Source organism: Hydra vulgaris, chromosome 05 (assembly GCF_038396675.1).
Source record: "Hydra vulgaris chromosome 05, alternate assembly HydraT2T_AEP".
In the NCBI taxonomy this organism is placed as follows: Eukaryota; Metazoa; Cnidaria; class Hydrozoa; order Anthoathecata; family Hydridae; genus Hydra; species Hydra vulgaris.
Window position 1 is genome coordinate 4,151,600 of NC_088924.1, and position 26,475 is coordinate 4,178,074.

Genomic DNA, 26,475 nt, shown 5'->3' on the forward strand with positions numbered 1-26,475 from the left:
TACGGTATAAATAATACAACATATTCCTGGATAAAAAGTTATCTTACAGATAGAAAGCAATATGTTCATAATGAACAATCCGGAACATTAAATGTCGTATGCGGAGTTCCGCAGGGATCAATCCTTGGTCCGCTCCTATTCCTTATTTATATTAATGACTTTTGTAATACATCATTAGAACTAAATTCAATAATGTTTTCAGATGATACAAATCTATTTCTTACCAATAATAATATTAAACATCTCTATTCAGATATGAATATGGAATTAAATAAAGTTAGTATTTGGTTTAGGGCAAACAAACTGTAATTTAATGTTGAGAAAACAAATTATACTCTATTTCATTAAAAAAAAAACAAGAATTTAACATTGCACTTAAGTCACCTGAACTTTATTTAAATGATAAATTAATTAAAAAGCAAACAAGTATAAAATTTTAAGAAATTCTTGTCGATGAAAGTTTATCCCGGCTTCCCCCAGATAAACTATATTCAATCAAAAATCACCAGAACTATTGGCGAAATGTATCGAGTCCGCCCATACGTGAATATTTTAAGTCTCAAATTGATATATTTTGGGCTAATTTACTGTTTCATTAACTATGCTAATATATCATGGGCAAGTACGCATAAAACAAAACTTGAAAAAATTTATAAGTCACAAAAACACGCTTGCCGAATCATGTCTAAACATAAACGTGAATATGCAAAACCTCTTTAAAAAGATATGAAAATGATAGATATATTTGAAATAAATACCTACCAGCATCTAATTTTTATGTATAGATACTACAACAATCTTTTACCAGTAAATTATAATGATAAGTTATAAATAAAGCTAAATGATAAGTATAATCTAAGATCAAATAGAAACATTAACTATAAATTCCCTCGGAAATGTAACAAACACTTAAAATATTGTATATTTTATTGAGGACCTAAATTATGGAATGAATGTCAAAAGATTTTTAAGTTTACGGTGAAGTCCTTAAGTCAGGGGCGGATGCAGGATTTTTTGTGGGTGTTGCCTGTTTTTTTTCGAATTGCCAAAATATAGTAGGCGATTTTTTTTTGTAAACCCCTCCCCCGGGCTTGTAAGGGGGGGGGGGTAAGGTTGCAAAAAAATATCGCCGACTATAATTCGTCATCAAAGCGTCATCAGTACTTTATTATTACTTACTTGGCATTGTTCTCAATTACCCATATAAAACAAAACTAATAAAAATATTGCCTTGGCTATTCTGTTCATAAATTAGACATTTTTTACTTGTCTAACCTATTTAACGAAGTACACCAACGAGAAGGTAAGCCATAGGACTTTGCACTCCATCTGTAAACTGTCATGTGGCCTAAGGTTAGCCCTCCATTTCTGGATTCTTTCCTTTTCTTGATAGGCAGTTAGTGTAAAGTATTTGTATTGTTGCCTTAGGTTAGCCCTCCATTTCTGGATTCTTACCTTTTCTTGATAGGCAGTTAATGTAAAGTATTAATATAGTTGCCTTAGGTTAGCCATCCATTTCTGGATTCTTTCCTTTTCTTGATAGGCAGTTAATGTAAAGTATTAATATAGTTGCCTTAGGTTAGCCATCCATTTCTGGATTCTTTCCTTTTCTTGATAGGCAGTTTATGTAAAGTATTAATATTGTTGCCTTAGGTTAGTCCTCCATTTCTGGATTCTTTCCTTTTCTTGATAGGCAATTAGGCCAAATTTTTTTAATAGGGTTTTATTTTTAATTTTTTATGTTGCTTTTCTAATTTTCACTAAATATAAGGTAAACTTAAATATAAAATAAAATACACGAATATAGTCAATAAACAAAAAAGAAATTAATAAATTAATATTAGGTAAAAACCAACTCTAAGCGTCGTTCCCCTAAAACAGAAAAAATATTTAAAACTCTTTCTACATCAGGAATTATTTCTTGATGAATAGACATCAGAGCTAAAGAATTAAATCTTGACTCTGTCATGCGGCTTCGCATATAAGTTTTCAGTCTGCGTATAACAGAAATGCTCCTCTCGCATTCACATGTAGTAATTGGAATTGTTCCCATTATTAAAAAACCTTCCCTAATGTTTGGGAAACCCCTCATATCAATAGACTTTAAAGTCTCTGAAATAGTGGATGGGATCACAGATTGATTGTTCCAAAATGTTTCCCACAAATCTAATTCAGCATGAATTGATGTAGGATGAGGCATATCCGATATATAAAAATGCAAAAATTCCATAAAATCTGATTTCCAAAAACATTTTTCTTTATTTTTTTTTACAACAGTTGCAGGAATACCAGATAAACCTTTGTAAACAATCATCTCATCTTCATCAAATCTATCTTCTAATTCATTAATTAAATGATCTAGAAGAGGAGATGTGATGGAATATTTGAAATAATCTGAAACTGTGTCAGAGGGATAATTATCTCTATAAACTTGTCTGCCACAGAGCCTTGGTTTAACTTCTGAAACATCAAGAGTCTTAGCTAGGTCAAGAGCAATTAAGTACCATTCGTTATGATAGACATCAATATTTTTTTTTAAATCTAAAATTTGAGTTTTTAAACAATTTATTTCATTACACTGTTGTGATATATCAAATGCTTTAGTTTGGAGAACAACAGTGATGGCGTAGAAATAGTCCATTATTTGTTTTGTTAAAACTAAGCTCACAATAAAAGAAAAATTTGTCATAAGATTTAAAAAACATGAAGCTTTTGAAGAAGTATCAATATTATAACTTTTACCTTCATTGTATGCCATTTCTTCCATTGAATGAAAAACGGATATGTAGTTATCAAAAAAAACATCCAGACCTTTAAGTTTCTGAAACCATCTAGTTCGACATGTATCAATTAATTTTGCTTGACCAGGAAAAATGAATTTATTGAGACAGCTAGCACGTTTAGGTGATAAGTTAAAAAAATATGATATATCTTTGATTTGATCAAGAGCATTTCTAACACTCTGAACATTGCATGATTTACTAATAACTAAATTAAGTTTATGGCATGCACAGTGAACAAAAATAGCCTTTGAATTGATAAGTTTAATTCTAGATGAAATACCTTTTAATTTACCAGACATTGCCCCAGCACCATCATATCCTTGACCTCTACATTTTTGGATATCAAGACCAAGATCATCAATTGCAGAAATTATGTTTTGCGAAAGACTAAGACCAGTTGTACCAGATTTACATTTAATAAACCGTAGAAAGTCTTCACAAATAACATTATCACAGTCAATGTATCTTATAACTAGAGATAGCTGTTCAACATTAGAACAATCAGAGGCTCCATCATACAAGATAGAAAAATAATCTGACTTTTTAATTTTTTTAATTAGAACTTCTTCGATTGTTTTTCCACAGCATTCAATAAGTTCGTTTTGTGCGGTTTTAGATATATAAGTTGCATTTTTAGGAGCAGAACGAATATGGAGCTCAAGAACTTTATCACCTGCTTCAATACGAAAATTTAAAAGCTCTACAAAGTTACCTATACCAATGTTGTCTTTACATGTTTCTCCAATCTGTGGATGATACTTACTGTCATCACGATGACCTCGAAAAGCAATATCGTTGCGGCCAAGAAAAATAATTGTCTTTATAATTGGAATTAATTTATTTCGATTACTTATAATAAGTTTTTTTCTTAGATTATCAATATCAACTTCAATCAGATTTTTTTTTGAATTAGATCTAGATTGCAGCATGTTCAGACAATGCATTGACATTTGATGAAGTCGACAATTATTATTGTGATCCATATAAGCACGAGTTGCATTACCCCATATTTTAAAAGGTTTTTGAATAAAGTTGATTATTGTGGTATTGCTTGGAATTCTGCTACCCAACAGTGTACATGGAAGGCAGTATGCTCCATCTTCAATCTGTGAGTAAGCTAACCAGGAATATTCAAGTAGCCATTTATGTAAAAATGATCGTTTTTTTTTTTCACCAGAAACAGGAAAAACAAAAGACAAGTTAGGAATAAATATTTTATTAACTAGATCTAATAACATTGAATCATCTTTGCCAGCAGATAGATGTCTACCGCGCTCATAGTAAGTAGAAACATCATAAAAAGGAAGGCTTGAAGGCTGATCTGATGTACAAGGAATACAATTAACTAAGATTGGATTAGGAGTAATATCAATATTTACATCTACAATTTTAGTTTCATTATCTATGCAAAACTTTATGTGAGATTGAACTAATGATTTTTTATTAGAAAATGGATTTTTAGGAGGTTGACAAGATAAATTAAGAACCTTAGTGGTAACAGAAGAATGCGATAGAACACTTGGCAAAACTGAACACGATCCTCTTTTTAAATCACTTTTGACAAATTTCTTTAAGCATAAAACTTCTCTTTTCACAATAGGGACAAAATAATTTGGTGACCACATATCTTTATCCTTGGAAATAGAGCGACAATCAGTGTTACACCATAAAATACTCAGAATTTCTTTATTTGTTTTATGATCACCACGTGGGTATATACTCACATTAAATAACTTTTTATATTTTTCAAGTCCAAATTCAGGATAAACAGAACGAATTTGCTTATTTAACACTGTAGATAATGCAATTAAACAAAGAAAAGAAGCAAATTTATTGTTTCTGCAATTGTTATAGGCTTCTTTTTTTATAAGTTCAGAAATATTTATATCATTTAATTCTGTAAAAGAATCAGAAGACTCAAATGAAATACATGCCATGAAAACACTAGAGAGTGAAGAAAAACTTTTAGATTCCACTTGGTTTAAGATTATTGGGTATCTTGAATAAAAGGTTGCTTTCTCAAACAACTCAACAGAAGTTAATAGTCGAAGAATTTCATGTGTTTTATCTGATGAATTTATTAATAAAGCAGCAGAGTTGTAAAGACAGTTACCATTTTCCATTGACCTGTAAAGTCATATCATATATAAACTAAATATAATTAAAAAAAACATATTTAACTAAAGGTTATTTGTTAAGAATTATTGTTTTATAAACAAAATAAAACATAAAAAAACGCGTTTAAACTCATACTTTAAAACAATATAGTCTTCATTTTCTTTTTGCATGGGAATAAAAGCTTCCAGTTCAGAATTTCTTAAAGAAAGAAGATCTTTGTTTACAACAGGAAACTTTGAATTTAAATCTTTGAGATTATTACGAAGCTTTACTTTGGAAGTCGTAATATTAGGCAAATGCTTGGCTTTAATGGCATTGGATAGCAACAAATCCATAATTGCAAACAAAAATAAAATTTGTATTAAAAATTACTTTAAACTAATTTTTGATAAAACTTCAATTTATTCGAATACTTATAGCTTTATTTTAAAGCTTTAATTATTCGAATAAAGTTTATGCGAATAATTAAGGCGTTATTGGAATAATTAAGGATTCATTTCTACATATAAACGGAACCGAGAGAACCCTTTTGATCAAACGTTCCTGCAACTTTTTTTTGTTGTCTACCGGAAATTCGGGTCAAATGAATCCTGAAACAATAGGGATTTTTTTGGCCTTAATTACGGCAACCAAAATAAATACATTGCAATAACGATTGATTAAAAGGGTTCTTTCGGTTCCGTTTACTTTAAAAAAAGAATCCTGATTAATAGCGGCGTTTTGAAACATCACGGAGGAGAGAGAGAGTCTTTGAAACATTGTTAAAGCCGTGTATGTTTTTCTATAAAGGCAATACTTATTTTTTTAAAGAACTCATATATACATATTAGTATACTATAAATTTAAGTTTAGTATTTTTTATATTATGAATCGGAATTTTTTATAACTTCTTATAATATTATGGGTGAATCCTGGGCAACACAGGATACCCCCTAGATCCGCCCCTGTTAAGTTCATTTAAGTTTCAAGCAAAAAAAGAAAGTTTTAAAATGTAATGATCTCAAGAATAACTAGTAAATCAAAAAAAAAATTCTTTTTTCAAATCCATGCTTTATGCAAGCAGAATTCTATTGGGCCTAGAAATTCTTTTTTTGTTATCTTTTGTAGAAGGAAAAATTACTGTTACGTTTTTAAATTTTTTTTTTATTAATTCAGTGTTCTTATGGGGAAATACAAATTAAATTTTTGTTAACTTAATTAACTTTTTTTGGTCAAATTTTTCCATTTCCTTGTATTGTCATCGAAAATGATTAAGTGTGCAAAATTTGAGCAAAATTGGTTGAGAAAAAAGCTTTCAAAAATTGATTTCAAATTTTGTGGCACACAAACATATATATATAGAAAGTCACCTTATATAAAGCATGGAAAAAAATTATTTTTATTTTAACGAATTAATTTTTTGTTTGACAATTTTACCGGTAACTTTGCTACTTATTTGCTTCTTAATACGAGCTTTATATTATACGTGTTTATATACTTCTTAATACGATCTCTTTAGTATATTTATTATGAGTTTTATATTTATATTATACTCGGTATTAATGCTGTATATTTACGATTTATTAAAACGATTTATTACTCTCCTTATTTATTAAATAAATCTACGATTTATTATTTTTTTAAAAAGGGACTGTATGAAAAGATTGCTATAAGTTATAGCAATCTTTTCATACAGTGAAAAGATTGCTATAAGTTATAGCAATCTTTTCATACAGTCCCTTTTTAAAAGAATAATAAATCAAAGAAGATAAGGATAGCATTACGTTATAGTATAACACAATGCTATCCTTATCTTCTTTGAGTTCCTATCTGCTGTAACCTTATTTTATTGTAATACTAGTGTATACTCTTATAGCTGAACTTATTTTATATATATTTAAACGAGCATTGTAAAAATTTTTATACTATATTAAACAGAAAAAAAAAAAAAAAAAAAAAGCTATAGCACAATTACCCATTAAAAAAAAGGCTTTTTAAATGTTATCACTAAACAAAATTATTTTTACCTTTATAGTTTAGAATTCCAATTTCTTCTTAACTGTGAATAATGATCAACAGTAAATTTCATATCATATGAATTTACTAAATTAAAACCACGTTTCAACAGTAAGTAAACTAATAAAGCAATGACACCTAAAAAACAAATAAAATTATGTTTAGACTTCAAAAAAAAAAAAAAAAAATCATTTTATTTTAGAATAATTATAATCAGTTATTTGAAAATATAATAAAATTTGATTCATAAAAAAATGCAGTGACTAATATTAGAACTAAAATGTATATAACAAATCTGATAATAGTTTAATTTTTTACAGTCATAAAAAAAGTTATCAAAATAATTTTTAAATTATCAGTTGCGATATGTAGCTTAACAAATTCGTGTATTTATATTTTGATACTGGTTGTAGTAAGATTTATACTTAGTTTTAGTTCTAAAGTGTCTTAAGTAAACAATAATTAGCAGAAATTAAGACCACCCAGCACTATATAGTGCCAAGTAATACACAACTTAGTAACATCTCTTGACTGGCAAGGATAACAATCTTACTTTACGCATTGATAAGTAACATGACTTTTTAAACTTTAAAATAAAATAAAAACAGAATATAAACATATATAAGCTTTGAACATATTATATTTTATAAACTATTAACATTTACTCTATTACACATGAAAATATACCTATCATAAACTATTAATTAAAATTTGAAAATAAATTTGTGTACTTTTTTTACCACACACACCATTATAGCGGTTGCAGGCAAAAGTAATAAAAAGATTTGATTTACCAGATCTTTTTATTACTTTAACTTTTTAATCGTAACCATAGCATTTTCATAGTTTTTTTTAAGATTTCCTAATTAAATAGAAAACTATAACGCACCCTGGTCTAACATGATTGTTACAAAGGTTGCTTACATCTTCATGTAAGGCATCATACTGCATGTAAGTATTTGTAAGTCTTGTAAAGATTGTGGAAATAGTGAAAATGGAAGCAAAACTACCTTTCTATTATAGCAACATAAAAAATGTGCTTCATCAAGAAATTTTTTAGAACAGCAATGCTTACAGATCTGGTTCATTTCTCCTAAATAGTTATAATCAAGAATAGTATCACTTCTTGCTATATAATACATTCTTTTTGTCTAGCAGCATTTTGTAAATTTTGAGAATGATTTATCTCGTCTTGGCCAATCTCTTTCATTTTTATGATTGTTACTTTCAACTCATCTAACCATGATGTTCTAATTTAGGTATAAACTAATTTCGTCTTACCGAACAGCATTACTTACAGTTTGATGACAATTTCAACTTGCCTAATCATTTCACTAAATTATCAATTATTTTTAAGTTGATAGTATTTCTTCTAATAACTTATTTAAGCCTAATATCATCCATTTAAATTTCACTATTATCAATAAACATATTAACAGTGGTATTACTACTATAGTAACAAATAATCACAAAAGAATTTCAAGAGTTATAATCTTTTCTATAAAATTATTTACTACTATTTTAAGTGAACATAAGAATAAAGTAAACAACTTTGATAAATCACTATTATTTAAAAAAAAAAGAAATTAAAATATCAAAATATTAATAGTCTAAATTTGTAAACATATCTATAAAGCAGTAAACATATCTATCAAGAGATAAATAGTAATGTTCAAGTAAAAATCAACAAAAGCATGCAATCCTAATAACAAAGATATTATTTAATTATAAAAAAAAACATAATGTTGAATCTTACTCGGTTTCTTATTTATAAAACAAATTTATTTAACTATTTAAAAAAAAAAATCAAAATGCCTTATGTAATGTAAAGCAATATATTAAAAAAAAATCTAATGCAATTACTTTAGAATATATGATATATAAACCTCTACAGTTTACCATCGAGGTCAAAAATTGAAAAAACAAATTAAAATAATTTAATATTGTTATTTAAATAACAATTTTTAAAATAAAAACCTATAACAATTTAATTTAGGGCTTATCCATATTTTTTGGCAACATCATTCAGTATATTTTTATCTAAAGTAATAAAAAAGATGAAACCATTTAAGAACAAATTTAAAAATATAAATATATACTTAGATAACTTAAAAAGAAGCATAACACAACATTTTTTTGACAACTTCCAACAAAGTTTTTTTTACTTTTTTCTACACCTTAATTATTTCTATACCTCATTTACACAAAAGCACTAGGAGAAGGATCTAAATTATGATGTATTTTTTAAACTAAAGAAATAGCTCAGCTAAGTTAAAGCAAAATTTTAAATAGTATCATAGGTTGTGTGCTATTATTAATAAAAAAAAGGTTGTGCTATCATGGATAAAAAAAAACATAATATAGGTATGAGAGATAAAGTTTTTAAAATTTTTTACTAAAATTTTGACATGAATTTGTTGAAGAAACTGTGACATTTGCTTACCATTTATCTTGACTGCCTTTTACAAATACGCTTATTGTATTATCTTATTTGATTTTTTTTTCAGGTCTCTTTTTTTTGTCCTTAAAAGCTTTGATAATTTAATGCATTTGTGCCATAAACTGCAGAGGTCAAAGGTTCAATGTTAAGTATTTTTTCAAAATGACTCAACATTGTTTGTGAATATAAAAGTGTATACCTATTCCTAACACTTGTAGTGCTGTTCGCTGTTCAATCAATATTTATTTGTGGAGGTAATGCAAAAGTAAAAGTTAAATATTTTTTAGCTTTACCATTAAAAAAAACAATTTCTTCTTAGATCACAAAACACAACAACAACAACAAAAAATGACAACTTGGAACTAAAATAAAAAACAAAACAAAAAAAAATTGAAAAACTTAATCATAGATATTAGTCTATTATTGACTTTTTTAAGACAATGAATAACAAGTAATTTATATGACTTATAACAAATACAGATATTTATACTATACAGGAAGTATAGATATATAAACAAAAATAACTAATTGTTTCAACTATAACAATAGACAGTCCTATATTTGCCTATAGGTGGACTAGGCCTAAAAATAAATAAATTTGCTAAGTAAAGAATAAAATTATGATGTTAATTATTTTAGCTTGTGTTTTAAAAACCAATTATTATGCAGACACATGTTAAGTGGAAACATACATAAACTTAAATGTTCTCAAACATCTAAAAAAGCCATGACCAAGTTGTAGCAACTAAATAATATTATTTAGTTGCTACAACTTGGTCATGGCTTTTTTAGATGCATGGTATAAAATCTAGTAAAATGACAAAATGACATAAGAAAATTCTACACCTTTTTGAAATAGGGCCCTAAAAGCAATTTAGCCTCGGGCCCCAAAGGGTGTAAATCCGGCCCTGTCAATAGAATAAGTTTTACTAAAAGTTCAAGCAATAAGTTACATGTCAATAAATCAGTCACTAAGTTATTGAAAAGTATATTAATTATCAAAGTTATCAACTTAGATTAATCATTAATTTAAGTTATTAGATTATGGACAAGTTTAGTTAATATTTACCTTATTTAAATAATGTGTAAGTATTACACTTGGAAAGATAAGGATAGCCTTAATAAATACTTAACTTTCACTATATTTCAAATGATATTTCTTATGTTTTCAATTATTAAAGATTTATTGACAATAAAATAAATAATAATAATAATAAAAAAAAATTTATTTACTACTAGATAGCATACTAGATATAATTTAATTGGTGAATAATATTTAATTTTTCTTATGATATATGTTATGTTCATATTTATTATATGTGATAACAACATAAAAAAACTTTTGTGGTAACAACATAAACAAATGTGCCCCCACCCCCAAGTTAACTAGGGTTGGTTTTGTCCAACATATATACCCATCTAGAGCATCCTAGAAGTGTACTTGAGCATCCGAATTTTTGAATGAAATGGTGACAAGAAAAAAGGTTTTTTAACAGTTCTACACATTTAAAAAAAATGAACCAACATACCTTGGCTAAAACCTTGAGGTTTAATCAACAACAACATTTTTAAAAAGTTGATAAAAACTTTAGCAACTATAAAAAAAAAACACTTTATTTTTGGTAGGTGGCAAGAAAAAAGGTTTTTTAACAGTTATAAACAGTTTTAAAAAATGAACCAACATATCTTGGCTAAAACCTTGAGGCTAAATCATCAACAAAGTTTTTTAACAACACTAAAGTTGATGAAAACTTTAGCAACTATAAAAAAACAAAACCCCAAAAAAGAGTTCAACTGTTCTTCTTTTTAAATAATATCTAAGTTGATATCAAACTCTAAAAACTTAGACCACTAAACACATTAGCATAGCACTAATGCAAAACAGACTTAAAAAGCATGGCAGAAAAAAAAATGTGTCCGTAAAAGTTGAAATTATGCATACCTAATAATAGCATATAAACTAAATAATAACATTGTTGTTGTCAGTATATGTTCTTATCAATCAAACAGGTATTTATTTGCTATTTTTTTAATTTCAAGTTCAAAGTACATAAACAACCATTTTTGGGGTAAAATAAATTGACAACAATTTTTTTTGAAAAGTACATTTTGAAATTTTAATTCCAAAATCTGTTTTTAAAATTAGCATTGAAATATATTTAGAAGTTATATAGTAGTAATATATATTGAGTAAAAGGGTTGAATTTTTGACATGACTATAAAAAATCACTAAAATTTTGACAGATGCTGTTGTTGTTATAGATATAGGGAAGAAAGTGGGTACAAAAGTTTCTAAAAATATAAACTCTGTTTTTCTACTGTACAATGAAATTGTTTATTCTATAAACAAAATCATTGATTTTATAAACAAAAACGTTACTTTTTTAGAGAAGAAAGCATTAAGTCAACACAGTAACAGAGGAATTTAAATATTTTCGTGCTTGTAGTCAGGTAAACGAAATTAAAATGGTTTTTATTGATAATGTAATAGGTTAGTTAGATCTATTATTTTATTTTTTGATATTTTTTATTCATTTTTTTTAACTTTGATAATAGTTTTATGATTAAACATTATATTTATATATATATATATATATATATATATATATATATATATATATATATTTCTATAGTTTGTTGGCTTTAGGAAGAGCGGAAGGAAAAAAGTGATTCTTACGCCAACACATACGTCACTTTTAATTACTTTTGACTTTCGTCCAACATTTCCGTGTTGGACGAAAGTAAAAACCATTAATTTAATTACAAATTAATCGTTTTTTAAAAAAACCACAAAAACGCAAATTTAATTGACCAGAATGTTTTTAAAAACATTCTGAATGTTTTTATAACATTTTGAATGTTTTTAACAATATAAACAATGTTTTTATTTTTATTTTTTTTAATAAAATGTTTTTATTTTTATTTTTTTTAATAAAATGTTTTTATTTTTATTTTTTTTACTGTAAATCATGCGCGGAGTGTTGCTACATCGACTATCTTATAGCCTGACTCGCAAGGGAGTGCTGCTACATCGACTGACAAATAGCCTGACTCGCAAGGGAGTGCTGCTACATCGACTGACAAATAGCCTGACTCGCAAGGGAGTGCTGCTACATCGACTGACAAATAGCCTGACCCGCAAGGGAGTGCTGCTACATCGACTGAGGGTTTGGTTGGGGCAGGCAGTCTATCATTATTAAAAAAAAAAAATTCCGGTCTTGCATTTTAATTTTTACTTTTTGTCAACAAAATATCGAAAAAACTTTCGGACAACATCTAAGGGTTCTATATATATATATATATATATATATATATATATATATATATATATATATATATATATATATATATATATATATATATATATATATATATATATATATATATATATATATATATATATATATATATATATACCCAAAATCAATTCATTTTTCACTGCCATGAACAAGGTTGATGCTACTGATAATATTACTCTCAATTCCCCACCATCCTGATCAACATCTCAAGTAGGTATTGATCACAAGGAAGAGGCTGCAAAAATTGCATTTGAACTTGGACATACTGAAAAATTTGAAGACAGAGCTGATACTGGTTCAGGAACCATTCCCAATGATGTTGGGAGTTTTGGTGACATAACAGATCATGTGCGTAACATGTGCATCAGCCTTGGAACAATCCATTTTCGAAACTTGGCAGACAGTTATCCAGAAACAAAGCGGGAATACAGTGGAGTGAATTGCTTCCTAAATTCTAGTGTCTTCAAATGGGTTTTGCCAAATGGTGATATCGTTGATCGTGACTGGCTTGTTTATTCTCCAGCCAAGACATGTGTCTTCTGCTTTCCCTGCATTCTGTTTTCATCTGACCAGTCACAGTTGGCTGGCTCAGGATTTAAGAATTGGATGAATATGACACAATACTTAAAATCCCTTGAAATCAGTGCAAAGCACATACAATCAGTTCTCACATTATGTCAAAGAAGTGTTGCTGCTGGGAGAGTTGACGAGCAATTGCACAACAATATGTTGGAGCAGCGCAATTACTGGAGAAATGTCACGCTGTGTTGCAACTATTACTTTTCTTTGTGAGAGAGATCTCCCTCTTCGAGGTAGCAATGAAGCTGTTGGCTCCAGAGAAAATGGGAATTATTTGGGCATCTTGGAGCTGATTGGTCAATTTGATCCATTTTTGTCCCAGCACATCTGTACTCATGGCAATCGCGGACGCGGTCACATATTTATCAAAAACAATCTGTGAAGAATTAATTGCAATGATGGGTGAACAAGTTATGAGTTTCATAAAGGATGAGATTTCAAAGTCATGGTATTTTTCAGTTTCAGTTGATTCCACTCCTGATATTACCCATTGTGACTAGCTGACCATCATTCTTCGTTATACTAATATGGTGGATTACCAGCCTGTGGAGCGTTTTTTGATATTTATCAATATATCCAGTCACACAGGGCAGAATCTTGCTGACACACTGCTTCAGTACTTGTCAGATCAAGACATCGACTACAAAAATTGCCGTGGTCAGACATATGATAATGCCAGCGATATGTCTGGTAAATATATTGGCATGCAACAAATCCTAATAACATATTGAATCGCCTGTATACTTTCTTTGTAGCATCAACACATCGTTGGGATGTCATGATGACCCATGTTAAAAACCAACCAGAATGCCTTGTTCCAAAATACCCATCAGATACCCGGTCATCTGCTCGAGCTGATGTTGCAAAAGCAGTGTTCAAGGGGTACCACCAATTACAAAGTGCTCTTCAGGAGATGTCAGAGGATTGTAATCAGAATGATAGCACAAGGAGCGAAGCGGGTTCATTGGCCAAACACATGGATACTATTGAATTTGCCCTATTGTGTGAACTTTGGAATTGCAAAGTTCTACAAGCTAAAAAACTCCAGCTATTGGACTGCTGAAGAGATTGCATATGTTTTTGGATGAGAGAAGTTTGATGATTATAATCAGAAGGCAGGTGATCGGTGTGGCAACAGCACATATAAATCTGAAAGTCAAAGACAACCAAAGCGTAAGAGACAAATCAATGATGCCGCAGATGCTATGGAAGGGATGTCAAGCCAGCAAAACTTCAAGGTCAATACCTTCTATGTCATCATCGATCAGCTGAAAAATGCATTGTTCTGATTTTCCAACAGAATTTCGACAATTTATGTGCTGGTATAAAGAACAGAGAAACTATGAAGAAGGATCAAGTGCACAGAATCAAGTTGATTCAAGTGCTCAGAAGATGTTTAAAATGCTGCACAATTCTGGTGTATATCAAGCATTTCCAAATACTGAAATAGCACTCCGGATCTACTTATGTCTGATGTCAACCAATTGTTCAGGAGAACGTTCGTTTTCTCAATTGAAAAGAATTAAAGATGCAAAACGATCAACAATGGCTTAACGGCATCTTTCTGTACTTTCACTTCTGTGCATTGAAAGTGATTTGCTCAACAAGGTCAACTTCAAAGAACTAATTGACAAATTTGCAGTTATAAAAGCGCGAGAATTTTAAATTATGTAGTTTTTTTTTTTAATAAATATTCTTTTTTAAATTTTACTTTCTTATCTGTGTTTTCAGGCCACTTAATAAAATGTGCTATAGGCCAACGAAGCCTTAATCCGGCACTGTATACACACACATATATATATACATATATATAATAGGTGTATGCATATGAAACCGCTGTTTAAAATAAGACAAGTTAATTTTCTTTTTAAGACAAAATTAATGTATGGATGATTATGTGTGTGAAACTACGTTCAATTTGCTTTAAATATCATAGTTTTTAATTTGATTTTATTCATATCTAGATAATTTTATACATCATTCAAAATGAACAACTTTGTGCCTTCAAATATGCATTTGCGGGAAGTATTACTTCACTATTTTATTTTAAAGAAAACTGCTGCAGAAAGTCATCGTTTGCTTGTAGAAGCTTATTCTGACCATGCTTTATCTGAAACAACTTGCAGAGATTGGTTTAGAAGATTTAAAAGTGGCGATTTCGATCTTGACAACAAGGAACGTGGTAAACCTCCAAAAAAATTTGAAGATTCAGAATTGCAAAGTTTATTGGACGAAGACGATGCTCAATCCCAAGAACAATTAGCAGAAGAGTTGAATGTTGATCAGGCAACAATTTCAAGACGTTTACAAGCTCTCGGTAAAATAAGAAAGGAAGGAAAATGGGTTCCACATGAATTGAAAGAACGTGATATTGAAAGGCGTTTAGTGACATGCGAAATGTTATTGAATCGTTTTGAAAGAAAGTCTTTTTTGCATCGAATAGTGACTGGAGATGAAAAATGGATTTATTTTGACAATCCAGTCCGCACAACACATTATGTTGACCCAGGCGCACCTGTAAAATCAACACCAAAGAGGAATATTCATGGAAATAAGGCTTTGCTGTCTATTTGGTGGGATCAGATTGGTGTGGTATACTATGAGTTGCTAAAACCTAAAGAAACAATTGATGGGCCACTTTACAGACTCCAATTATTCCGTTTAAGAAAAGCATTAGAAGAAAAACGACCCGAATATGCTGAGAGACACGATAAAATAATTCTTCAACATGACAATGCTTGTCCTCATGTTTGTAAAGTTGTTCAAACAGCGTTGAAAACTATCGGATGGGAAGTCTTATGCCACCCGCCGTATTCACCAGACCTTGCTCCATCAGATTACTATTTATTCCGATCAATGTCACATGGCTTGGCAGATCAGCACTTCTCGAATTATGAAGAGGTCAAAAAATGGCTCGATGATTGGATAGCTTCTAAACCTGAGAAATTCTATTGGGATGGAATTCATAAGTTACCAAAAAATTGGCAAAAAGTAGTAGAAAATAATGGAAATTACATTCAAAGAAATATAAATAAAACATCTCCAAAACAAACGTTCTAATTCAAAGAAAAAACAGCGGTTTCATATGCATACACCTATTATATATATATATATATATATATATATATATATATATATATATATATATATATATATATATATATATATATACATATATATATATATATATATATATATATATATATATATATATATATATATATATATATATATATATATATATATATATATATATATATATATATATATATATATATATATATATATATATATATATATATATATATATATATATATATATATATATATATATATATATATATATATATATATATATATATATATATATATATAGGATGTGGAGTTTTCACTAAATGAGAGTTTAAGGGTGGCGATCAATTGTTAGAGTATAAAGGAAACTTTATAACAATAAAAGAAGCTAAAGAATTAAGAAAAGTTATTTTGCTAAAAATAAAGGATGCTTTATTTTTGATGTTTACTGGAACAATAAAAACATGAGGTATTTTTTATAGTTTAATGATTAATAATGTACATGAAAAAAAAACATGCTACTATTTAAACTGTTTAAGTTTTTATAGTTTATAGTCTTAATGATAAATATATATTTAAGACAAACTTCAACATTAAGAGCAATTTAAATAATTGTATTTATTTTATTTTATTGGTTCTGTTGTAAGCAACGTTCTTGAACACATAGCCATAATATTGTAATTTTCTTTTAAAATTCACTTAAGAGTTTGTCGTTTTTTTTTAATTATTTTTAGGTTTTAAATGAAATTTCTATTTCAATTTTTCTTTCGGTTTTTGTAGCATTGATTTAATTTCTAATTTTAATCTAAAATTAATTTCAGTTCATTTCTTACAATTCAATAATTTAACTACTTGTTTTGTTTCCTAATTCAGTTAATATTTTACTTCTATCAAATGTTTCAGCAATTTTTTAAAAGGTATAACTTATTAAGTATCATTATAAAAGTTTCAAGACTAGGTAAAATATGCCAATATGGTAAAATAAAAAATGGCAACTAGGTAAATGGTTGCAGTGTATTAAAACACTTTCTTTTTTGAGAATTTTTTTCAACAAGAGTTGTGCCAAATGTGCCTTCATTATTCTTGTCCTGTACTAGACATGTGGATCTCTATTAATTAGAATCATTATTCTATTCTTTAAAATCTATTTTTTTAAATCTTTAGATATTTAAATAACTTCTTGTTTAATACTATAGAATATGGTTATTCCTATAAAAAAAACTTCTTAGAGTATACAACAATTTTATATATTTTTACAATAAATTCAAGGTTCATTTTTATGGCCTTAAATGTATATGTTCAATATTCACTATCCATACAAGATTTATACAACATGGATCATAAAACAGAATTTTTAAAATAGAGAAATTTTGATGTTTTGTTTTTGTTAAGATTTATAATTTGTAATAGTCTTTTCTGTCCTCGGAATTGGAAAAAATGAGGTCTGCAATAATTTGCCGATCTTTTACAGGTCAGCATCAGGTCAGCAAATAAGTTTGATACAAAGATTATACCATAAAACATAGAAACACGGTTGGTGATTTTTTGCTGATCTCAAACATTTCTAGGTCGGCATTGCAGAATTATCTAATTCTAAGAGCTATCCTTCTTTAGCATTGATGCTACACACTCAACGTGTATGGCTAAATTTATTAACAATTCTCCAGATAAATCTGCCAATTGTCAACCCAATACATGTGTTGTAAATGGAATACCCCATCTTTTGTTATATGCAAAAAAGTATATTGCTAAAGACTCGGAACTTAGATATGACTATGGGGACAGTTCTAATCAACAATGGAGAAAATCGGTAAATTTATTTACTTGCATTTTTTTTTCTTTTCAAAATTATTATATAAAATAATTTTGTTTATAAAATGATAAATTAAATGTTTTAAAAATTGATAATTTTGTAAAGTATTATTGCAATTTTAAATTAAAAAAAAATTCTAGGCAAAGTATCAGCAACCATTTACCATAAGTGAAGTCAATGCATATCTACGAGGACAGGTAACTTTTATTCAATTAGAAATATTGTAATCTTTTTAAATTTAAATTTTCTTTTTAAATTTAAGTTTGTTCCTGATATAGAAGGTTTTAAAATCCTACATAGAAGGATCTATGTGTTTACTTTTTAGAAAATATGCATTATATTTCTTTTTAAATTTTTGTATTAAAGCCTTTGCAGAAAAATCAAATCCTAACAGAATCAATGGCAAGTTTTTTTCTTTATATACAATTTTTGATTCAAGTTTTATAAAATTACACTGAGAGTTAACACAAAATTTGCTATTAACAGTGATCTAATCCTATTGTCTAGTTTTTTTATCACAAAACTTATACTGAAAATCCTTTGAACAAAAATTGCCAAAGATAAACTAAAAAATGAAGTAAAAATGATAAATTTTCTATTTAATATGTTATAAGATGATCTAATAGCTGTTTTTAAAATAAATAAAGCTAAAGATTTTTTTCATCAATAAAATAGATTTTTCATATATAATAATTTTATTTTATTTAAGTGATATAATTGTTCAAAGTTAAAAGTTTTGATCAAGCTTGATCACATTGTTTATCTTTACCTAAAAATTTTCGATAAAGCCCAAAACACTTCAGTTAATTTTAATTTAATTTTGCTTATTTTAACTTTGATTGACTTGTTTAGACTTAGTCTTGCTTATCCCTAAATTAATCAAATTTTGCAAAATGAATTAAATACATCTAACAAAAATCATAAATGGAAAAAATAGTGCTTTAATCTTCATATCATAAATTAATGTAAATTTAATCATCCAGTGTTCATCCAGCAAATACTTTATCAAAAATGTTAAATCAAAGTTCTATATATTTGTTTCATATAAAACAAATCAGAATAAATAAAAGTCAGTGTGATAAAATTATGAAAAAATTATTGATGCACTGTTTATTTCAATTTTTGTGGTAAGTTTATTCTATAATGGTTTATCAGATAATTTATACAAATTATAAAATAATTTACTGTAGTTAATAGAAAATGGTTAAATTAACAAGTAAGAATTATATTTGATTTTCAAATAAATATGCGTTTTTTAAATACTTTTTTATTTTTAATTGTTTTCATCATTTAATAATGAAAAGTCTGAGTTAAAAAAGGTTTTTGTTTATTTAAATTTAAAGAAATTATTTTTTATTCTTTATTGGTTAAAAATTTATGGAAATTTTATTTACTATTTATGTTTTTTGTTAGGTTTTTTTCAGAAATATTTAAAATGATTGTTAGAACTTGGTATATTTCCACTCTGTAGATGAATTATCAGAACCATTCAAACTAGATCTAAGGCCAGGTAAATAAAAAAAAGCAAATGCTTTTACTTAGTAATTGGTCAGCTTTACGTGAATAAAAATTTCAGCAATTTTGCTCTCACTTTTATTCACGCAAAGCAGAACAATTACTGAGCGTTTTTGGAGTACATTGCTTAGCTTTACATGAATAAAATTTGAGCAAATTTGCTAAATTTTTTTTTTCTGGGGAAGATAAACAGTAACTTCAAAAACACTGATTAAAAGCATTTGCTTTTTTTTATATACCCTGCCTCTATTTTCTTGTCCATCCTTTTTTTTTGATAACATTTATTGTTTTTTGGCTATACCAATTTGTATTGGTTGCAGTTTTTCAAACAAAAATTTGTAAACTCTTCCAGCTATTATGGTATGTGTATCATTTTTACTCATTTCAAAAACAGCAGTTTCAGCTGGTACAAGAACTTCAACAAGGTTTTTGCAGCGCAAATATCATTTTTAAAGGTTTTTTTAAAATTGATACACTTATTATATAGGTATAAAACAAATTTGTATGTATTTTACAAAGCTTTCAAAAGTTACAATACAATCTACTTAACATTACTTCCTAATTTTACTAAAAACAAAGAATAGAGTTAAAGAGCAAGGAAATAATTGACAGAAAACTTGAAAAGTTGTAGACTGTATGAATCAGGACAGATACAGTAAAAGAAGGCGTCTTGTATCGATTCGGTAAAAAAAAATTTGTTTAATTAAATATTTTAATTCTTATCCTTGAAAAAATTCCTGATGCAGTTTTGTTTGTTATTTAAAGTTTTATGTTTTATTAAGAAAGTTATATCTATAACTATAAAGTTGCTTAAAAGCAGTTACTCAAACTCAATATGGATTATTGACATGTTTTGTTTATTTTTACATTTTGTATCTTTTAAAGCTTTTATTTTTCTAGTTGAACTTTATTATTTTTTATTTTATCCAGTATTTCAATAAAAAAGTTATTTACTTGGGTATGATTTAATTTGTTTTAAGTAGCCTGGCTAAGTATTTTGTTAAATTTACATTTTGTTAATTTTTATTAAGTTTTTTTGGTTTTTAGGATTTAAGTTGCATTTAAGGAAGCAATAATTTCAAAGAATGGTAAGAAAACATTTCTAATGAATATCAAATCTAATGTTCTGTTTAATGAATCTAAATGTCGAGTTGACAGGTTATTTTATGAATAATAATATTCAAAATTATTTAAAATTCCCATATAAATTCTAGCAATGAAGATTTACCTGAAAAAAGTATAATTTCAGGAGGCTTATCACAAGTATTGTAAGCTAACAGATATTTTGGTTTTATGGTTTTTTTAAACTTTTTACCTTGATTAGTGCATATCAATTGAGTGTTTTTAATTTTGGTTTGTAGTTGTTTTGAGAAATGCACTGAGTTAGAAGAACAATATAATGAAGCATTAAAGTATGTAAAGTACCATATTATAATTATGTCATTAAAGTATGTAAAGTACCATATTATAATTATGTCATTAAAGTATGTAAAGTACCATATTATAATTATGTCATTAAAGTATGTAAAGTACCATATTATAATTATGTCATTAAAGTATGTAAAGTACCATATTATAATTATGTCATTAAAGTATGTAAAGTACCATATTATTATTATTTTTGTAAACTTTTTAACAAAAACAATTATTTGTGTATTTATTTAATATATTTGTTTATATTAAGTCCTAATTAAGTTTCAGCAGTTATTTTAATACCAGATGAAACATTTTCGAAAACCTCATCTCAGATATAGTAAGTTATTTAGTTTTTGCTATTACACAATTAATTTGGATTTGAAATTAAAAAATGATTCATCCTTAAACTTTATGTCCAGATTTGTGCATATTAATTAAATGTTTTTAAATTTTAGTTTGAAGTAGTTTAGAAGAAAGTGCTCGTGAAGATGACTTTGAAAATTTATTTTCAAATTCACTTAACAGGTTAGAGTTGCTTTGATCACAAAAGCAAAGTTAAATTTTTTTCATTGTTTTTTCCAAATTATTAAATTTAAACTTTAAACATAAGTTTTCAGTAAAAAAGTTTCACCCCGAATGGTAGCTGCTGCCAAATTTTTGACAGATATATCAAGAAGAAAGTAAGTTAATGTTTCTATTCTAGTAAAACTTTTCCAGTTTACAGTTTCATTTTCCAGTTTTTGTTTCATTGTAAGTTGATGCTTTTTATTATTTAAAACAAATACCATTAAAAAAAAAGTGACAAATTTAAAAGTAGATTGATGTTGTTTAGGTGTTATAAATAAATCTTTTTTAAAATTGAGATAATTCTTTTTATGTTGCTTTATAGCGATTCTGAAAGCAATAATTTGACAATTGCTAATGAAACTCCACTTATAACGTAAGTTTATTGCTTAGTTATATAATATTCTTTGATAAAGAAAACAAAAACAACAGAAATATGATATTTTTTATGTTTTGCTTTTTATTTTGTTGACAAATAGTTTGAAAAATAATTGTTGACAAACTGATTTTTATTTTATGAGCAATAAAACATGGAAAATGCTGGTTTTTTAAATAAATTTTTTGTAAAGTTTTCTATATTCATATTTGAAAAATTTTAATGTTTATAAAATAATATTTGGTTTGTAGGTGCTTGGAACAGAGCGCTGATTTTGGTAATTCAAATATTGTTAAAGTAAGTAACTTTGCTCTTTTAAATTCAAGTTTTTTCAATTTAAAAATTCTTCAGAAGTTTATACCTAATTGATAGTGGTTTAACATTTTTTCATATTTTGTTTATAGTAACTTAGAAGAGAGCACTGTGTTTGATTGAGCATGTAGCCAATATTTAAAGTAAGAATGCTGATTTTCTCTTTTAAAGAACATAACAATTAAAAATTATGTTTTTCTTTGTTAAATTTTAATTGTTAATATGAGAAATGCACTAATTTCTGTAAGATATTTAGCTTTGAAGACTCAACAAAAATAATTAATGGAAATTTTAACAGATATATTTCACATAAAGTAAGTTTAAAAAATATTAAACGCAACAAAGCAAAAGAAAAAAAATAACTTATCTAAACTGATTAAATGTTGTGTGTACTGATCAAATTTTGTTTTTACTTGATTTGTAGTGCTTTAGAGCAGTGCACTGAGTTCGATGGACAAAATAATCAAGTATTAAAGTATGTGAAAGTATTCACAAAATTTCTTATTGATATAATAATATTCTAATATAATAATAATTAATCATAAATATGACTTCAACAAAAAACGTTGTATATATATGTATTAAATTTTTCTGTTTACATTATTATTTTTTTAAATTTCAGCGACCAAAACAATAAAATACAATTTAATAGAGAAACACTTACCAAAAGTTTATCATAAATATAATAAGTTGTTTATTTTTTACTATCTCTGTTAATTTGGATTTGCTTTGAGATAAACTTTATGTTTATGCATATTAGTTAAAAGTTGTTAGCTTTGTAGTGGTTTCGTAGAAAATACTTGTGAAAATAGTGCTGAAAGTTTGTTTTTAAAGTAGGTTGATAGGTAGTGTGTAGTTTACTGCTTAATTTTATTTTTATTCAATGTTATTGGTTATTAAACAGAAATTAAAAAGTTTTTAAACTATTTTCAGTTCTGAGTCAGAATTTTCAATAATTTGACTTAATTTTATATTAGATTTGAAAATAAGAAAGTTTGTCGTTTTTGTCATGAGTCAAAGGTAAAATTAACAGACCACGTAAACCGTGTACATAAACGTCCGATTGAAATTAGCAAAAGTGTTGTTGGTTTATATAACTTGAGGAAGGTGTGTGAAAAAAAAAGGTACTAAATTAAAATGTAATATTACCATACAAAAAAAATGTGCTTTATATCAAATTGTTTCAAAATAACAAAAAATGTTGGAGAACACTTAAAAGGTAAAATGCATAATTTATAACCTGGTCCAGAATATTATTTCTAAAAAGTGCTAAGAGTTATAAATTACAAGATATTAATAAATAATAAATAGTAAATAACTTCTGAGTCACCAAGTAAAATTAAAGAAAAATACAAATCATTTTCTCCTGCAACTTATATCAAATGTTACAAATGATCAGCTACAAGCGGACTTTAATATTCAAACTCAAATAGCTAGAGATCCATTTGAAAGAGATCTGAATCAAAAAAAGTCTGATTCAAAAAAAGAAGAAGAATTAAGAAAGTCTGTTTTAAGCAGCCATTTATCTGCTGAATCTACTGAACCATCAATTGTTGATTTTGTTAATTTTAATAATAAAAATGAAATTGGTGATGTTCAAAGTGATGCTTTTGATGATCATGATGATGGTGATTATATACCCTCTGAGGAAGAAAGTGATGAAGAAACATTAAAAAAACTTTCTTCGCCTATTGAAGGTTTGTTAAATGATTTCTATCTTCATCTTACAGGACCTGATAGAGCTAGAAAAAGTAGATCTATTGAAAGGGTTAAAAATGATATTAAATGAATTTTTTTGGCTGTTGGTTTAACAGATTCAATAAAATTATTGTTTGAAAATGACACAGATGTGATAAGAAAAAACTATCCTTAAGTATATTGTGTAAACAGAAAGCTAGTAGCTGGTTCAATTAAAACATACTTGAACTCTCTAAAAGATTTTTGTTCATATCTTATAAAATCAAAGTATCATGAATTTGACCTTTCTTTTGAAACTATATTTCAAACTATTTTAAACATAGAAAATTGGAGAAAAAATTACCGTTCTAAAGACAATATAAGAAAACATAAAAGAGCTGAAGATGTCCTTTTGATGCTTGTTACCACTGAACAGGTAAAGAATTATGAGCAGAGCAAAAATGCATCAACTGCAAAAAAATTACTTGAGGATTTGAAAAACAATCCAAATAAAGAATTAACAATGTTTGAGTATTGTTGTTATAAGGACCATGTCTTTTTTATTATACGTTTTGCTAGTGCCCATAGATCTGGTGTAACAGCAAATATGACTATGGAAGAATTTTTAAAATTGAGATAATGTATGGGATCATAAAACTGTTTCAACTTATGGTCCAGCTAGAGTTACTCTAAATTCTATTGAATTTGAATGGATTGAAGTTTTTGTAAATTTTGTTAGAATAAAATTACCTGTCATTCATTCAGATAAAGTATATTTATCATGGTCTAGGAAAGAAATGTCTTACTTTCAACTATAATCATTTTTACTTGAGAGGTTTTCTTAGGTCAGAGAACCTCTCAAGTAAAAATGATTATAGTTTTTCTTTGTTGAATACTCCTAAAAAAATCTGGAGTAAGGAAGAAACAAGTTCTTTAAATTTATCTATTCTTGATAATATTTCTCAAAACATATCATATAACTAAGTGAAATCTATGCTTGCCAAATCTCCTTCAATTAACAGTTCACCTAGACAAATTTATGACAAGCTGAAAAGAATGAAAAGAAAATATCTGGAAGATATACCAGAAGAATCAAAAGTTTTTTTAAATTTTTATTGGTTCGGTTTTATGTCTTTTTTTCTTTTTTTTTCTTCTTAAAATTGCTTCGTAACTTTTAAAAAATAATTATAATCTTATATATTGTTTAAATTTAATTTTTTTCATACTAGGTTAAGAAGAGATTGCAGTTTGAACGCAAAAATTGGTCTTCTGAACAAATAAATGAATTAAAAGTTTACGGAAAAGAATTGTCTTTGGGAGGACCTCTATCACGAAGCCGAATTTGAGGTGTCCTAAAAAACTCTAAATTATTAAAAGATTTCACCATCACACAGTTGAGAACACGAATTAATCATGAGCGAAATTAAACTTGGCATTTCTTGACTACAACTTATAAATAAACAATTATTATTATTTTTTTAATTTTTAAGTATATAAATAAACATTCCAGCTTTGTTGTCTCTTATATTAGGTTTTTTTTTCAATATTAAGCATAACCCTTTTGATTCCACACATATGTGGCTTGAACAAGTTTAAGGCCATTTCCTTATTTAAATATGCCACTATGAAGAAAAGAGTTGAATCGGTTTTTAAAACCAGATGTCTTTCCTGGCATTAACCTGTTATGAAGATCAGGACTAAGTATTTTTATTGTAATACCACTAAGTATATTACCATCCAAGGTTTGCGAGTTCCTCCAACTCTTTCCCACAACTAAATCGAGGGGTTTTATATCATTGCTTTCTTTCTCCTAGTTGTCTTTACCACAGTTAAAGAGCTTTACCTGCCATAATCAAGTACAGTTTAACTTCATAACCAAGACAAGGGTTGGTTCATATATATTAAGTATTATCTTGCTTACATTCAATCACTAACAATTTGATAAAATTTGAAAAGGCAGTTTTTACAAAAATGGGCAGGGTTTAGTATTTTTAAATCATCATTAATAAATAGAGACAATTTAAACTTAGATTAAGGTTAATTACTCTGTTAATTTGAAACTAATGACAAATTCTCGTAAATTATTCCAATCGAAAAAGAAAATTTTCTCAAAAAAAGAACACATGATAAAAGTGAATAAGAATGATTATTATGAATATGAATAAGGACTTTTTTATGATGCCTTGACACCACATAATGCAACCAATATAAACCTCATCCTTCGTAATTGTATTTGTAAAATTAAACCTATAATATAATAGCACTGTTATTTTTACCTTTTTTATTATGACTGATTATAATTGTTAATTTAATATTGTTTAAGATTTTATAAAAAAAATTAAAAATCGAAGGAGAGCCCTCAAATTTGATGCGAAGGAGAGCTCTCAAACTACATTTTGGTCATCTTTTAAACACACATTTACATATGACAATATTTACATATGACAATACAGTTACAGTTGCAGACGATGTCTTACAGTTTTACAGTTAATGACAACCAATAGAGTAACATTTTT

At 27.2% G+C, this 26,475-nt stretch overlaps 2 protein-coding genes across 21 annotated transcripts; both read left to right on the forward strand.

Moving 5' to 3' along the window:
- The first annotated feature begins 5,586 nt into the window (after positions 1–5,586).
- Positions 5,587–25,484, forward strand: LOC136080473 (N-lysine methyltransferase KMT5A-like). Of its 20 annotated transcripts, XM_065797165.1 has the most exons (16): positions 5,601–5,690; positions 11,725–11,787; positions 16,591–16,755; positions 17,758–18,096; positions 18,240–18,296; positions 18,466–18,501; positions 20,662–20,702; positions 20,829–20,882; positions 20,976–21,026; positions 21,310–21,367; positions 21,486–21,555; positions 21,641–21,710; positions 21,920–21,970; positions 22,222–22,267; positions 22,375–22,425; positions 25,189–25,484. In XM_065797165.1, the coding sequence occupies exons 4-7, from the start codon at positions 17,926–17,928 to the stop codon at positions 20,677–20,679; spliced, it is 282 nt and encodes a 93-aa protein (XP_065653237.1). In that variant the 5' UTR covers positions 5,601–5,690; positions 11,725–11,787; positions 16,591–16,755; positions 17,758–17,925; the 3' UTR covers positions 20,680–20,702; positions 20,829–20,882; positions 20,976–21,026; positions 21,310–21,367; positions 21,486–21,555; positions 21,641–21,710; positions 21,920–21,970; positions 22,222–22,267; positions 22,375–22,425; positions 25,189–25,484. The 20 variants fall into 20 exon arrangements, with proteins under 20 accessions (XP_065653240.1, XP_065653238.1, XP_065653227.1 ...); XM_065797169.1 differs by adding an exon at positions 23,260–23,406 and having other exon boundaries at positions 20,976–21,555; XM_065797168.1 differs by having other exon boundaries at positions 5,587–5,690; positions 17,758–17,819; positions 17,901–18,096; positions 20,829–21,555.
- On the forward strand, positions 11,803–13,427 carry LOC136080121 (uncharacterized). Its single transcript, XM_065796731.1, has 2 exons — positions 11,803–11,827; positions 12,850–13,427. Exons 1-2 carry the CDS (start codon positions 11,803–11,805, stop codon positions 13,425–13,427), a joined length of 603 nt encoding a protein of 200 aa, XP_065652803.1.
- Positions 25,485–26,475: the final 991 nt, after the last annotated feature.

Coding starts and splice junctions, on each gene's coding strand:
- LOC136080121 (XM_065796731.1), top strand. CDS start 11,803: ATGGTTTTTATTGATAATGTAATAG. Junction 11,828..12,849: donor TTTTATTGATAATGTAATAG/GTTAGTTAGATC, acceptor CATCTCAAGTAG/GTATTGATCACAAGGAAGAG.
- LOC136080473 (XM_065797153.1), top strand. Junction 18,097..18,239: donor ATCAACAATGGAGAAAATCG/GTAAATTTATTT, acceptor AAAAAATTCTAG/GCAAAGTATCAGCAACCATT. Junction 18,297..18,465: donor ATGCATATCTACGAGGACAG/GTAACTTTTATT, acceptor TTTGTATTAAAG/CCTTTGCAGAAAAATCAAAT.